Source organism: Rhea americana, unplaced genomic scaffold (assembly GCF_003343005.1).
Source record: "Rhea americana isolate MKP2758 unplaced genomic scaffold, rheAme1 scaffold_118, whole genome shotgun sequence".
NCBI lineage: Eukaryota > Metazoa > Chordata > Aves > Rheiformes > Rheidae > Rhea > Rhea americana.
This window is the reverse complement of record NW_028185239.1, coordinates 2,877,081-2,893,045: the sequence shown is the minus strand read 5'-3', so window position 1 is coordinate 2,893,045 and position 15,965 is coordinate 2,877,081. Positions and strand designations below refer to the sequence as shown.

The window sequence follows — 15,965 nt, the reverse complement described above, 5'->3', positions numbered from 1 at the left end:
GCCTAACAACTAACATCATGCCACGTGTGATCGTGCACACGTGGCAAATTAAGAAATCTGCTAGTTTGCAATTAAATAACTTTATTTCTGTTATATGTCTTCTTCAGGTTTATTACTTATTTTCCTCTTGTACTATATATTTTCCTTCTGCTCTGTCTTCCAGCTTTGAACAGAATGGTCTTTAAAAGCATGAATCCCTACACAGACCTCGCTTTATAGTCCTTCTTTGTAACACTGGCCTCAAATATGGCTCAATGAGCCTATACTTCATTAAATGTCTTTAAGATGCATCTTTCCTAATTGCTTCTAGCATTGGTTTTAACCAGTTTATGAATACGAAAGGAGAAATAATATTAATGATTAGATTTGCATAAAAGTCTATATCACATTACTCATGACAAACTGGTTACAATGAGCACTCTACCATCCCAGAAGGAAATGCTGTTATGTTACTAAAGCATAAAGTCATTAGTATTTAGTTTGAAATTTACTACAGTTGATATCTATAAACCTATACAATGTAAATAGAAGTGGTTTTATTATAAGCACTGCACCATCCAGATTTTATTTTTATTTATTCAGAGTCTTTGGAAGCTAAATAGATGTTTTGTCAGCAAATTGGTTGAACTGAATAGGGGAAAAAAAGTGACTCCTTTCCCTCTCCCCTCGAAGATCTGGCAGCTGCCTCTGTAAACAAGACAACCTTTAAAATTTGTCACACTTGAATTCTCACTTGGATTTAAAGTCTTGAGAGTTCATATATTGTATCTTTATGAATTTATAATCTTGACGTTTCAGTGACATTAATACACAACACTTTCTGATGAAGGTCCACATGTCTTGCATACTTTCCATGCTGTCAAAATTCTACATTTCTCTTCTTCCAAAGCTTTAGATAAAATTATAGAAAGGATTTTTTTTTTAGTTATCTTTTCTGTAGAGGAAATGCTGCAATTTTAAACAACATATTTATCAACATTACAGTTTAAAATATACGATTTTAAAATATATGGTAACAGCCATATTCCATTTAGCCAATATTTATGCAAATTAGATAATACTTAGCACTAACATACTCTTGTCAAGGTCAAACTTCTACTACAATTAACTTGTCTCATGAGCACTCTTACCAGGTGACTAAGAACAAAACTGAAAGCTCTGCCTAAGCAACAGCCGCGTGCAGCATCACCACAAAGAGAAAGAATTCTTTCAGACTAGCCTGATCAGAAGACACACTAACCTTCATCCATTAGACCATGATGTCTATCAAGTCCCTGAAATATCAAGGTTAGAAATTTTTTAAAGTTTAGGAATGTGAATATCTGATATAGATGGTGAACTCTTACAGTATCACCAGAGCAATGGAACAAATGTAGTGCATCCCTCATTCTCCACGCACAGGGAATTCACTCTGTCAGCCACACAGTGCACCCACGCTGACCTGAAGTTACAGGTCCCCCAGAGCCAAGCAAGGAAGAAGGTGATACATAGTTTGTCTTCCAGCTGTGTAAGAACTAGTTAGTTAGACTGCCAAATTCAAAGGCTCAGATTCAACTGGACAATAATGGTGCCCCTAAAGCTCTTTGTAACCTGTCCTATGTTACTGCTTTCACAGCTAATTTAATGGTAGGATCTAAAAATATCTTATTTACATATCTTCAAAATCTACTGACATTGTTTAAGCTGCATTTATTGAGCAATTAAGCTCACTCATTTTGACATCATGAACTCTGTGAAGCCAATGGAGATTGACGAAACACAAGATGAAGGACAGACATCCAATTCCTTTGTGGAGCAATGTTCATTTCTGGAGCATCCCTGGGGGTTGGAAACTATTGGTGATATAGTTATGCTCAGAGCAAAATCCTCAAGTCAGGAAATCCACCATGTTTTATGCTCTTCCCCAGGCTTCACTCTCTATCTCACCTGTAGTTACATTAGCCTTCTTTAAATGAGCAGAATTAAGTACTGCAGACTCGGAGGTGTAATATCTAGAGGAAATTGCAGCATACTCAGAAGCACTCAGCTAGTTTCTTTAGTTGGTTATGCCTGTGTGCCAGTTCATCCAAAGAATTTGCAGTTTTAACATCTCAAGAAACAAACTGCTCCAAAAACATAGTTGCCAACTGGAGCCAGCAGGAACTAGGTAGAACTGGAATTTCCACTCAAGAGGTGGAAAGAGCTGTTTGTTGAAACTGGCACACAAGGTACGGGTCAGCCTGTGTCTGCTCAGGTACAACCAAACCCACAGCTGAAACTGCAGCCACTCAGCTGTTGGCAGTGAAATTAGTAATTTGAAAATAAACAATTCCCCAAGGTATTAATTCTGACTGCTGTTCAGTAAAGGCTGACTTTTACCTCTACTGCCAGCAAGCAGTGACCCTTCTTTCCCTTGCCTGTCCCCCATGGCTGTGCTTTTGTGGCTGTTTCTTGTTTCACTGGGTTATACAGTCAAGCACAAGCCATGCTTTGAACAAGGAAACAACACAAGATATTTGAGAAGACATTCCTCCTGGCCCCAAGCAAGCATAACCCTGTCCAAGATACAGCCCCAAGCAGGGACTGCCCCCACTCCAAATTACCTCTTTTGAGAAACACATGGAGAATATTGCTGAATTTTGGTTTTTCATGAAGAAGTTCACAACCTCCCCAATTTCTCTCCTTTGCCCTTTCTAAAAACTGACTATGATACCAAATGTAGTTTTGCTAACTCTAAGTGAGCAAAGAAGGAGAAAATTTTCAAAGAACGTCTGCAATAAGCAGATCGACAGCTCAGTAGAATAAAGCATGCAACCTACTGTAAGGCCAAACAGAAACAGACTCACCTACGAGCAGTTACAAAATGTCTAGAAAACTTTATTTACTTTCCTGTTTTTTCCCATGATACTTCTAACTTTCAAGTTTTTAATGAAAAGCTAGCCAGTGACAGGCTGGTGGTGCTGATTTTTTTTTAGTTTATTAGTTCTCAATGGACCTATTTGTTGTCCAAAAAAGAAGATAAAACATCAGCTGCAATTCAGCGTTAAAAAGGAATTATTGCTGGACTCTGATCCCCTCTCCTACCAACTGTAAATACACCCAAACATATGCACTATAGAGATAACATACAGACCTTTACTGTGCAAATCCCAACTTTCTTTGCACTCTTGATCATGGCTGTGGTTATTATTTGTGAGACCTTTGTATTACAATTCTGTTTTTACAATGTCTGATATGATGAAAACTCTTGTGCAATGTATTTGCTAAAAGTCACCCAAAGTAACCTTAAACAAAAAAGGCTCAAAAAATTACATTGCTTTTTGTTTCCATAGTTCTCTCTTTCTGAAACCAGATGTTAAAACGAAAAATCTAATGCCCAATCAGAAGACTGAGAAAACACGGAAAAAATACAAAAATAAGAATAGATGACTGAAAACTTGATTTAAGTCTGTCTAAACAAATAACATCATATTGGTGCCAATATGAAGTAATCACTGTTTTCAGAAAATGGTACTGAATTCCATCTTTTGAATTTAGAAGGTGATGTTGGATGAGTCATTAAATGAGTAATTTTTTGAATTTAGGAGGATGAGGCAAACTAGCTCAAAGAGAACATCTTTAAGCCTTATAATTATAACAGTTTATATTAGACATATTGAAGAAAAGAATACAGATACTATTTATGGAAAAGCTGTTGCCTTTATATAAGATGACATCTGAAGGGAATATTAAAGAAAAGTTTCTCTTAGTGAAGCAATGTTAGCATTATTCACATACTCTGCATAAGATTTTCATCTTTTTTCTGGAAACAGTGGAGGGGTATATCAGATGTCTCAGTTTTCAGAAAATTGTCTTGCAGAAAAAAAGAAAGTATAAACTTCAGAGAAACTGAACTATCACAAATGCTGAAACACAAATGCTGTTTCAACTGAACAGAGTGAGGGTTTCCACCTAAAAAATCAGAAAAAACATAGTATTGCTTGCTACATATATCACAACATGCACTGGAAAAGAAAGGGAATAAACAGTATCAGAAGGCAATAGGGCCTTGTTTTCATCATTAGATACTGCATGTTGACAGTTTTATCAGCTAAAGTGGAAATAGTTTTCTCTTTTTGCAATGATTGCAAATGATTGTGTTACAGTGGGTTCATTAATACATTCAAAAAAGAACCCAAGAGTTCTGCTTCCAGGAAAACACGCAGACAATCTGATCACATCAAGGTAAAGACTGGTCTGTGGAAGCTGCCACAAAATAACAACAGCAACAAAAGAATATCCCCTGAATAAAAAACGCATTGCAGAACTGCCTGAGATGGGGAGAGTTCACAAAGAGCCTATCCTCAGCCTAATTCTAAGGCTAGGAATAGGGTCACATTTCTTCTATGGTGAAGCACAGGATGGAAAGTTAATCCAGCTAATAATTCCTCTTTCTTGTTGGTACTGTATCAGCCTATAGCCTACTTTTTCCCCCCTTAATATTAAATAAGCAGAAGGGCCAACTTTCTTCTATTATCTTTTCCAGAAAAAGAGCGTGCAGGCTAATTTTTTTCTAAAACTGAGAGGACAGCAAGAAAGAATGGAAGGAGAATCTAGCAATAATTTCTAAGAAGTCAGAGGTGCAATAATTTGGGGAAGGAAGTAGCTTTGCTTGTGACAGTCACCTAATTAGATCCCTGCACTGAAATCTCTCATGACATGCATATGCAGCACTATCTGAAAACATTTGACTTGTATGCTGAAATGAATGACAATGATTAAGTCTTACTCCTTACAATTCCTAGTCTTACATATTCTGCCCATTTGTAATAAAACACATAGCAAAATTTGTTTGGCAGCAGCTAGYGATTTTGCAAATTAGAGTTTTATTTAATGTCTCTGGTAAAAATGGGAGCATTTGACAATAGAGAAGAACCATAATTTTCAGATGTTACTTAATTTCAATGTTCAGTTCTGGCAAGCTTGTATTCATATACACAAGAAGGCAGAAAAGATACAAACGGTCTTTTTGCATGCTTCCCTGTCTGCACACTCATGCATGAGTAGGAAGTAGTTACTCTCAATATAAAAACCCTCCTTTGAAATGTAAAAGCCAAACAGATTCTTTTAACTTACAGAACTTGGGGTCCTCACCCTGGGTTCAGCAAGTACTACACTGGTGGAGTTCTACTGACTTACTGGACGGATATAAGGTTTCATTGTGTCCTGCCTACTGACCAACATCATCCTCAAGACAAACGTGTCTGCATTGTGTGAGTGTGCGCGTGCGTGTGTGTGCGTGCGTGCGCGTGTGTGTATGTGTGTGTGCAATAAAGATCACTCTCACTTTGCTAGAACTTCTTGACTTGATCTTACAAGACAAGCTGTAGGTTTTTTGCTTACCTATAGTACATAGGGAAGCCAGAAATTAAGAGCAGACACAGGGTCACAGCTCTTAAGTATCTTTTTTGTTATCACAGACACCAATGATAAAATTGTGAAAAACTCCAGTCCTAACCCAGTAGCATTTTCTCATCCACACTGGAGTCCACAATAACATGGAATAAAAGAATCTGAGTACAAGACTCCCTTGGGATAGTAATATTTTATATACAACATAAAACCAGTGTCATTCAAAGTAAAAATAAGCTAAAAATACTATATTCTGATATAATGAATAAAGAAATCAAACTGACCAGTAACAGTGTCATTGTCTGGTTTTTCCCAGTCCAATATGACAAAAGTTGGGCAGCCTTCAACAGTCACTACTGTGAGGTTGGTTGGAGGGTTTTGTGGAGGACGAGTAGCTTCTTCCTTGCTGCCAACTTCTTCTTGAGGGAAGTGTTCAAGGGAGCTTGTGATAGAACAAGGCACATCATCGTCTTTCTTCATGTACTTGACATGAGGGGCTAAGAGTAATACAAAAGAGCTGTTATTCAATACAGAGTGCTTTGACAAAACATGGATACCATTCCACCTAGTGCATAACTTCCAGTTCAGGCCACAAAGGAGAAAATCTCTTGAAAAACAAAATCAAAAGCAAATGTTGAAGAGTGAAAACAACACATTCAACATTCCTCTTCAAGCTGCTTGTTGTTTTTTTTCCCCACAGTTGTTAGATGTGGAATCCACATTCCCTTCAACCTTTTCCCATTGGTACCGCTGAAGAAATATCACTGTGCAGGTATTAGTGGGTGATATGCACTGTTAAAGAATTTGAAAAGATTACCTTCTCTCATAAAACAGGACAATTAACTTTATTCTTTCTGTAGTAAAATGACACTACAGTTCCATTTGAAGCTTTTGGGTGCTATGCTAATTCAAAGAGGTAATGCCCGTCACTTTGTTTCATCAGGAGTAACGAATTTAGCCTACAGTCTTTCCACCACTAAACTCGCAGTTTAGAATGCAACCATCAAAATCTCAGCCACTGTCAGTGGCGAAGGATTGAAACTTGAAACAAACCTTCTGCGACAAATATCTTGCATTCTGCATCAACAGTAGGAAAAGATGATTACTGAAGACAAACACATTCATTTTAAAATTCAAACTTTAATTAGATGTATGTAATAAATTCCTGTAAGAAAGATAGTGTCATTCAGAGATATAGTATCTTTAACCAAACTAATTGATAAAAACTGACAAGTCTTTTGGTCCAAGACCACTTCCTGTCATCTAACCTCGCTAATCTCTCTAAATTACCACAATAACAATGACTACTTTATTATTTAGTCTAGTATATATTACCATATGCACAATTTGGGACAAAGGATGAAATAAACATGATGAGCTATTCCCTGTAATGAGGTGCATTGATATTGGAGGCAACATCTCTCCAGGCATGCTTACAAGTGACAGAAATGTTTTCAGGGTTCGATGCAATACGAACAGCTATTAAAGTCATACCTTGGTATCTTGGTTTGCCTGAAGAATCAGTTTCTGATGTAGGACTTGAGCTGAAGACAGTTGCATCAACTGTGGAAGATAAAGTTACAATACAATTTGCAGTAAGTGTGAATACACTGCTAGAATTGCAGTATCTCACAATTCTTTTGACATTCTATATTATTGCCTGAAAAGCTCTTCTATGGTACACCTTTAGTGGCAGGTTTGTTTTTCCCTTTTAAAGACCCCATTTAGGCTGTGGTGCTAAATAAACCTTTTACTTAACTGCTAATACAGTCATAATCAAAAGACGCAGTTCACGACTGCTGCTATATTCAAATCTTACAATGTATGTAAAGTGCACTTCAGACCTTTTACAACCTTTTTGCACTGTACTGACTGTTTAGCTTGAGGCTTGGTTGATGCTCAGAAAATATGTAACACTATTATGTTGGCACATGAACTTCTCTAAATATAGTGACAAGGACATGGCAAACTCTCTTCAGAGCACACAACTCACAGAATCTGAAGGAAACCAAATGCAAGGATACAGACGAATAGAAATGTGCTAAAGCAATCAAAGTGCATGACATCAATGTTATGGTAAATAGCCACTATTCTGAACACAATCCTATCTTAGATATAAACACACTGCCTGACAGAATTTAGAGCTATTACAATGCAAAGTCATCCAGTATCACAATTCATGTGGCAAATTTGAAGGTATTTGAGAAAATGTATTTTTGTTCAAGAAAAGCATTTTGCAAGCTCCTAAAAATGTTTTATGCGATATTACTGCTTCATGCTGTTCCCTCTGAATGTGACTCAGTAATTGGCATATTTTGGGGCCTCATTTTATTCTTTAAAGAATTATTTCTGTCAAAAACTATCTATCACTTGTCCCTAGACACTTGTCACAGATGGAAAAAAGCACATATATGTTTGAGAAAAAGAGATAGCTTTGTAATTATTTAATTAAGCTTTTATCTTCTGGTCAAACAAAGCAATAAACCGAAGCATCTATGTGTGAACTTTCGAGAAGACCTCAATGGATGAGACACGCCATAAATTCACAGCAATCATTTTTGTAAGTCTTGCATCCAGCTTGCTTTATTGAGCAGCATGAGTCACAGTAAATTCAGATCGTTATAAAGAGATAAGAGTTTCAGTGTTACTATAAACTGAGTAAAATTAACATCAGCATCATTTATGACAATATACCAAAACTTGTATATTTTGGCTCAAAAATTAATTCAGAGCACATCTTTCCCTGTATGCCACTTTGAGGAGATTTAGATCATAACATGTCCCTTACTCTTAATTTTATAGAGGACTAATTACCAACTAACCACCATGTGGTTAGTACATCTTTTTTTTATTTTTTTCTGCCCACATAATGGTCAGGTCAATCAGGTAGCTGGGTGACTATACATAACACTAAAATTATGTTGAGCACTGACAGTGACTGTAAAGTAATAATTTGATTTGAATTTATGTTCTGTGCAAAAGGAAATATTCAGGAAAGGAAGTCCCTTATGTGCTACCTTCACTGATTCAAGGTAGCCACTGAATAGTACTGAAAGTCTACTAAGTATATATTGCTTTCTAGGAAGACAGAAGGGTCAATCACGTAATCTCATTTACAGACAATCATATAAATTTCATTATAGTCGGATGTGTATCCAAAGACAACCAGAGGAATTCAGTCAGTCTACAGAAGTCACAAAGTATCACTGAGGGAAATCAGAATCATCCCAGACAGAGTTCCTCTTATATTAAATACATAGTTCATTGATATAGTTTAGGGAAAAGAAACAAGAGAAAAGAAATAACTACAGGAAACCTTAATGTTCATGTAAAAAAAATAAAATAAAACTACATATGTAATATGCTTACCATAATAATCTGGAGTTGCAGAAGCTGTTGGTGTCTTATATGGTATTCCTGTCTTCACAAATGTTGTTGGTCCAGCAGGTTTAGCTAAAGTAGTGATAGGGAAAGGAGGAGTTTGTGGCAACAAGATATTCACTATTTAAAACAGCGAAACAGCTTTTTGATTTTTCTAACAGGACTCAGATTTCTGAAAGCTACTTCATGGGGCAAGTGGGACCATGAATTAAGGAGGAAAGCACATATTTTCATTTCAAACATGGTGTTTTGTCAATACATACACAACAGTTTCCAGTTGGATTTAGGAAAGCTCTGATTTGTCCGTATTGCCTAAATTACTTTCTTCTTCCTTCTAGTAAGAAAATTCTTTGCTACTTTGAGATTCACTTTGAAGGCCACAATCAGTCACAACATGACCTGGCTATAAGGCAGGTAACCATCCTATGCAGACTGGTGAAGGGACACAAACGACCAAGGTAACATCCCTTCATAAAATACATGACAAAAGATCTGGAGTCAACAACTGAAACTTGCATTCTTCCACTCAAATACAGCTAAGGTCCTTTCATTTCCATCCTCAATACAGAATGTATATTAGCAAGACTAAAGGAGGAATACAGATATTGATAAACACAGAGTTCTTAACTATGGTCTACATTAACAGTTTAACCATCTTTGGAGTCTTTGGAATTTCCACTGAACAACTTCAGATGCATTTCAAACGAACAAGAAAAATGGAATGAAGTCCAACAATTTCAATGTTTATTACATCATATGCCTCAATGAAAAAGGTTTCTTTCTGAACTGATCTCTTCTGTAGTTAGCACTGTTACTTTTGACAAAACTGATTGTTAGAGGCACTATCTCTCTCATAATTAAATATCTATTTAAAAATGAATTTAGATTACTTAACATTGTTTTTATTTGTCAGCTAATACGAATTCACAATGAAAACAAGTTCCTAAGAGATACACAATCCATGGTAAAGGATATCTTGACTGTTTTTAAAATGGGTGTAGAAGACCAGAACTACACACACAAAATCTGAAGATACTCCCAAGCAATCACTGCATGACTACTAAATCTCACTCCCATAAAGTTGAAAACTACATAATATAGTCACCTTCCCTGCGTATGTTACATGTAAGAACATGGTGACTGAATAGGCAGAACTTCAATGAACTAGGGCAAAAGCAAAAATGGAAGGTAGGAATAAAAGTGAGAATTTATTAAGATTCTCACTTGAGTCCAGAACACTGAGGCAAATTTTTCCTGTTAAGGCTATGGAACAGTCTCTCCACGGAATCAGCAGAAACTCAATTACGATGTTGAAAACTAAGTTGGACAGAACACTGGGAAATACAGAAGAAGGAAAATCTGCAACTGGTCCCACAAGCAAGGACCAGATCATCTAACCAATTTATTCCATCTTGAATATCTAGGAAGGTATGGTAACTGCAGATTACCACATAAACTGGCCTCTAGTGGGTGTGTGGGAAAAAGAAGGTGAAATTTCAAAATACTGGTAGATGAATTAAAGACTTAATGGAGAAAATTAGCATAGACTCCATTACTTCCAAGCAAAAGAAAATGTATCAGGTCAATTTTTGTTGTGTGTCACAGTTTAAGACTGACCATACCTTATATTTCTGCTATAGCTATTATTAAGGAAACACTACCAGCCAACACCAAGCATGGGCATAACATTTCTATCCTGGCTCTGCCGTTAAGTAAATGTGCAGCTTGTTTAGCCAGCTTTGAGATTCTTGCTTCTGATCTGCTACACGGAATACTGAAGATTTATTTAGGTCCCAAAATAGCCAGCAAGAAGACTAGTCACTGGGATAAGCTTTCTCACAAGGATGTCTGCAAAAGTAGAGAGGGATTAGCTTTTGTGTAGACGGGTAAAGGAGGGAGAGGGTAAAAGGAGCTGTATTCTCTTTATAGTACCCAAACAGGCTTTGCTCTCAAGAGTACGCAAAAAAAAATTTACAACCCCCTGCCTTAATAGCACACAAAACCCCAAATGAAACAAACCAAAAAAGGATATAAAAAAATAAATCAGAGCCAAGATCTTTATATTCTCAGTGGTCTACAGAGATTAATGTGGAGAAAGAAGTATCTTTTACAATGTTAAGCACAACAAGATGATGTTTTCTGATTATCTGGAACAATGCTAATCTATGAATCCTAATAGGCAGACAAAACATAGGTATGGATACTGAGTATTACCTTCAAGATCAAATTAAAATAAAATCAGAAATGTGAAAGATTTGATGTACTCTTCTACTGATACTGAGAAGCAGAAACATGGTAGTGCATTAATGAAGCTGAAATACTCTTTCCACATGCTCAGGTCACTCTACCTCACAGTGCAATTAGTCTTCTAGATGTTATTAACTCAAGTTATTTGCAGTGGTTAATGGATGTGCCATACGTATGGGACAAAATTCCCTTAAGAAATAACCACAGATCCTTACAAGCTGTGGGTCTGTACTGAAGCATGATACTAGATATCTCCCATCAGACTCGTAGATGAAGTAAAATGCAAATTCTATTAGTAGTCATGAAATGTTCTTAAGGTAGATCTTAAAGGAAACCTTACTGTGGCTTGCATTATGTTATTTGGCTTTCAGCTACCTTACTACGGATCATTTTGACACAACCAGGTTAAGAAAACAAAAGAAAAACAGAATCTGCGAGTGAAGAATGAAAGACATAAGGCATGTATGTTCCAGAGATCAGCTTCTGCAGAGATCACATTTGGTGATCTTTGCAAAACTTTCCTGTGTACAGCTAAGCGGGTCAGTATCTCATACAACATAATATATGTACGCTGAAGAGGTCAAGATACCTGGACTCCCTGGTTTACCAGTCACTGTGTTTGGAGGCAGAGGTTTTCTTCGCATTTGTGTGGGCTTCACAGGAGGTACAGGAGAACGGTGAGGGCCAGGTGATGCTGTTACTGAATGATACCACAAAACAGCGTTGTTAATTATTTAACCTAAAATGACATAAAATCCAAAAACCCACAACAAGCTATACTTCAACTTTTCAAGCAATGTTTCGTATCTGATTTAATACCCAGAGTAGAGAGGTGAAGTAAGAATCTGCAAGGAGCCTTAAATTCTTTGGGAAATGTGTGCAACTAAGCTTTAAACTAACTTTACACTGAAAAAATGTAGTTTCTTTGGGAAGTCTTACAATTACTGATTTTTGTCTACAGTATTTTTTTGACAGCCAAACAGAATACTTCTTTCCCCAATAAACACCACCTCACTGTATCTGGAAACTTTTCTAGTTTCCTACCCACAAAATTCATGAGTTTTTTGTACTTTTTAATCAAAAAAAAAAAAAAAAAAAAAAAAAGTCACCTTCAGCTTGAAGCAAAAGACGTAGCAAAAGGGAAATTAAAATTAAGGTATGTTATCCTATACCATTCAAAAGTGAAAAACAAAAAAGTCACTGTCAGTTTATGCACTGACATGGCTAGAAAGAATTATTGTGCAGAAACGTCTCAAGCAACTGGCCAGGCTCTTTTAATGCACAACTCCAGCTAACATCTATCTTGTAAGGTTATTTGACAGTGAGGTCTGAAAGGAGAGGCTAAATCAGTTGCTTCATACTTACAGAATCTTTTCCTTTACTTTCCATGCAATTACAAAGGATTATATTATACCAAGGAAGTGTAAAGGAAAGGATTTTTTCTTCCACTATTCACCTTTGCACTTCTCTCCTTTGAAAAATAAATAGGAGATATATATAATATGTTTATGTAAGAAAAGACTGTTTATACTTAACAGGAAGAAATCTTCAAGAGTAATACAATTCTTATAATTCTGCCAGTGTCAACAAATCTGCAAGTTGCCTGATACTGGCTTACTGGCTACACAGAGTACTTCAGACTCTATTTATCAGACCCTAGTTTACACTACAAATAGAGTGACTGTGGGGGAGAAGGGAGAAGATTCAAAGACTCATTTAGGAAAACCTTTTCAGAAATTCTTACAACATATAAGCAGTAACAACTCCATCTTTCTCTGTTCCTCTTTCCTTTCGGACTTATGCAGTCATTTTTAAAACACAAGGGGGTTTATCACCCAAATCTAGAGAGGAAACAACTGTTTATCTACTTCAGGAAGATTCAAAAGTTTTGACAATAGCATTTTTAAGTGTTACATTGATTTTTAATCCCGAGATGCAGGTGATTTAAAAAAAGGCCTGAAAAAGAATCAAAACTTTTGTAGCTGTAAGTCATTATATTCTAGATTTTACTACACAGTACCACGTATGATTAATACATTATCTCCCCCATATTTAGGGAACATACATGGGGTACATACTGTACCTTCTGAACAATACAACCCCAATAATACATGCAAGCCGTAATATCACATTCAGTGGACTGCGGAACAATTGGATCTACTGTACTGCAGTCTAGAAAAACAAGAATCCCTTCCCTTCTACTGCTTCTGCAATAGTTTGGGAGATGGTCTATGGTGATACTAAATTTAACTAACCATGAGTAGAGACAGAATTTATAAAATAAAGAATTTAGGGATTTTATGATAGTCTAGCTTCTTACTAGGATAGCTGCAGGAAAACTACTAGGATTTATTTACTCTCAGTTTTTCTTTGCAGACAGAGAATGTATTTCCTTGACTCTGCCACACTGCACAAAAAAAAAGGATGGTGTGCAGCTTCTTGGATTAGACTCCTAACATGTCAAGGTTAACTCCTCTGCACTCTGACAGATCTTTTTTGTTTCTCATAAAAGCCATAAATGTCACAGTGTTTCAGGCAACACACTTTTAAAATTTAGAAAATTCAGTAAATGTATTTAAAGGCAAAGTCAAGTACTGATTACCTTACAGCAACATCTGATTCGTTCTGAATTTTGATATGCATGTTAAGGCCTCATGAAGACAGCTGAGATTATAAAAGTATATGAGAAAATTACAAAATAGTAGCAGCTAATTTCACAAGTGTATCCAACTGTCTATTATGACTGGAGTCCAAGGTAATGGTTTACTTCAAAGCTCTAAAAGCTTAACTTTAAACATCTAGTGTCATGTTATGAGTAAAAGCAGATGTAGATCTTCCTTGAAATTCATGGGCATAAAAATTTTTCCAAACTCTGCAAATGACAGGATGGTTTTACTTAAGTACACATCGCTGTCTGACATTCACTAAAAAAAAAAAAAAAAAAAAAAAAAAAAGAGCCATCCTTGACTTCAATTTAAAGTCTGGATCCAGCTACTACTAATAGTATATCACACCAGACTTAATCTTTGCTAAGTACAATCTTAATATTTATTAAACTTTGAACGATGAAACAGCAGAACTCAGCTGTCAACCTAGGCTGTAGGCTGTTTTTTTCTGTTGGTAAGTCAGAAAATTCAGTAGCAATGCGGGAAAAATGGCAGTTTATAATTCAGTAAGAGGCCTATCTTTGTAAGTGTGGCTTTAAGTCTAATAATATGTTTTCAAAGGCAAAATTAACTAAAACAGAGCTGCAGCAGAAAAATAAACTCAAGGGCAAAATCAAAAAGAACTTTTTTTTTTTAAAGTCTTTTTAAATGCCAGTAAAAAGTGCAGCTAAAAAACAAGCTCTGTTCTTGGTTATGCTAATGAAGCAAAGAAATCTTCTACATGTAAAGGTGTGTGCATGTTTCTATGTATGTTTCCATGTATGTTTGTGTACGTATGCACACACTGTTATGCAAACGTACGCTATATACCATAAGTCTTCAGTTGAAACAGAATTTCTCAGAAGATAACTGAAAACTAGTTAGAGAAATAGAAAAAGCCTATTCTTAGAGGCTTATCTGGGAGGTTGTTCTTCAGTACAAGCATTTTGATTTTGTTGAAAATACAACTATAAGACTTGCAAAAACTGTAAGACTCAGAAGTCTAGTATGGCACATTAAATAAAGACAAACTATAATCTTATACACACCAACTTGTTACTTTATCTCAGTCCTAACATTCTAACTTTCCTAACAATCCTAACAATTCAAAAAATCAATCTTATAAGCAGAAGGACAATTTACTTATTTATTCTTCCCTTGCTATCTAGAAACTGCAAGTGTGAAAAAATTGGTGCTTACAGTAATGTGGCTGTTTGCTCATGAAAGCATAACAAATACTGGTGGTGGTAATTTTTAATCACTACTATATGCCACATATGAACGACTGACCATGAAATATTCCAATTTTTGTGCTTTTTAATAGCATACTGAAGTCAGGAGAATGTGTACTGATGAGGATGGCCATGAATTATTTCATTTTCTTCAGTGGAGGTGTTTTCATGTAGAAAAGGCAGTGCTTTTATTTTCCATAACTATTAAGAATTTTCATATTGTCTTTTTTATTAACCTTACCAGAAAATGTCTTTTCCCGTGTATCACTATATTCCATAGGTTTTTCTACATCCACGCCAATTAGTTTGACAATATCCTCAGGTGTATATACATCATCTATGAAATTAAGAGGAAGCAAATAAATATCTACATAGTAGGAATAAGTAACAGTATACTTTTGTACAGTTGATATTCAAATTTCAGCTAACATTAAGTACAAAACTCATATATATGATCATCTATATTTTTATTGAAGTCCTAACCATATCCATTATCTTCCTGTTACAGTAAGAAGAAAACAGTCTTAGTCTAAAGAGTCTGCACTTTATTTTTAAACATTCCTTGGAAAAGGTATGCTTAGAAAGTGAAAATGAACAGGATTAAGAGAAAACAGATAAGTGAGATCAAGATTATTTGCAGGAAGGCAAGTACAGAGAATGATTTATTTTTTTTCAGTGCACAGAATAAAGTCCCTGTTGATTCCTGTAAATGTAAATTCTTCTTCCCCCTCAAAATAAGATCTTTGCTTACCCTTAATATTGAATGGCTAAAGCAATTCTGAACCAAATGTATACCATATATGGACTAGTGCAGACAAAGTGTGGAAAAAAATTTAGTTTGTATGTAAAGGAATGTCCTACTTAAAGTAATATAGACACATTAAAAAAAAAAAAAAAACCCCACAAAGTACATGGCATTAAAAAGATCAACACAACTATCCCTGGTCCAGAACAACTGTTTCACAAACTGACATTTACAGGATGGCAAAACTGTTAAACTAGCATGCCTTCCCTACAGAAGTAAGTATACTTACTTTATAAAAACTCTATATATGGTAGACTGAGAAAATACATTGTGATTCCATCATGT

The 15,965-nt window shown here is 35.8% G+C and overlaps 1 protein-coding gene across 28 annotated transcripts in view; it reads right to left on the bottom strand.

Moving 5' to 3' along the window:
• The window catches only part of ABI3BP (ABI family member 3 binding protein), a 167,813-nt gene that overhangs the window by 24,381 nt on the left and 127,467 nt on the right, over positions 1-15,965 (bottom strand). For all 28 annotated transcript variants that reach the window (XM_085319502.1, XM_085319567.1, XM_085319544.1 and 25 more), the window contains 5 exons: positions 15,117-15,212; positions 11,588-11,698; positions 8,740-8,823; positions 6,865-6,933; positions 5,655-5,867 (listed from right to left, as the gene is read on the bottom strand). In XM_085319502.1, the coding sequence (XP_085175628.1) occupies positions 5,655-5,867; positions 6,865-6,933; positions 8,740-8,823; positions 11,588-11,698; positions 15,117-15,212 (573 nt within the window). The remainder of the gene's footprint in view (positions 1-5,654; positions 5,868-6,864; positions 6,934-8,739; positions 8,824-11,587; positions 11,699-15,116; positions 15,213-15,965) is intronic.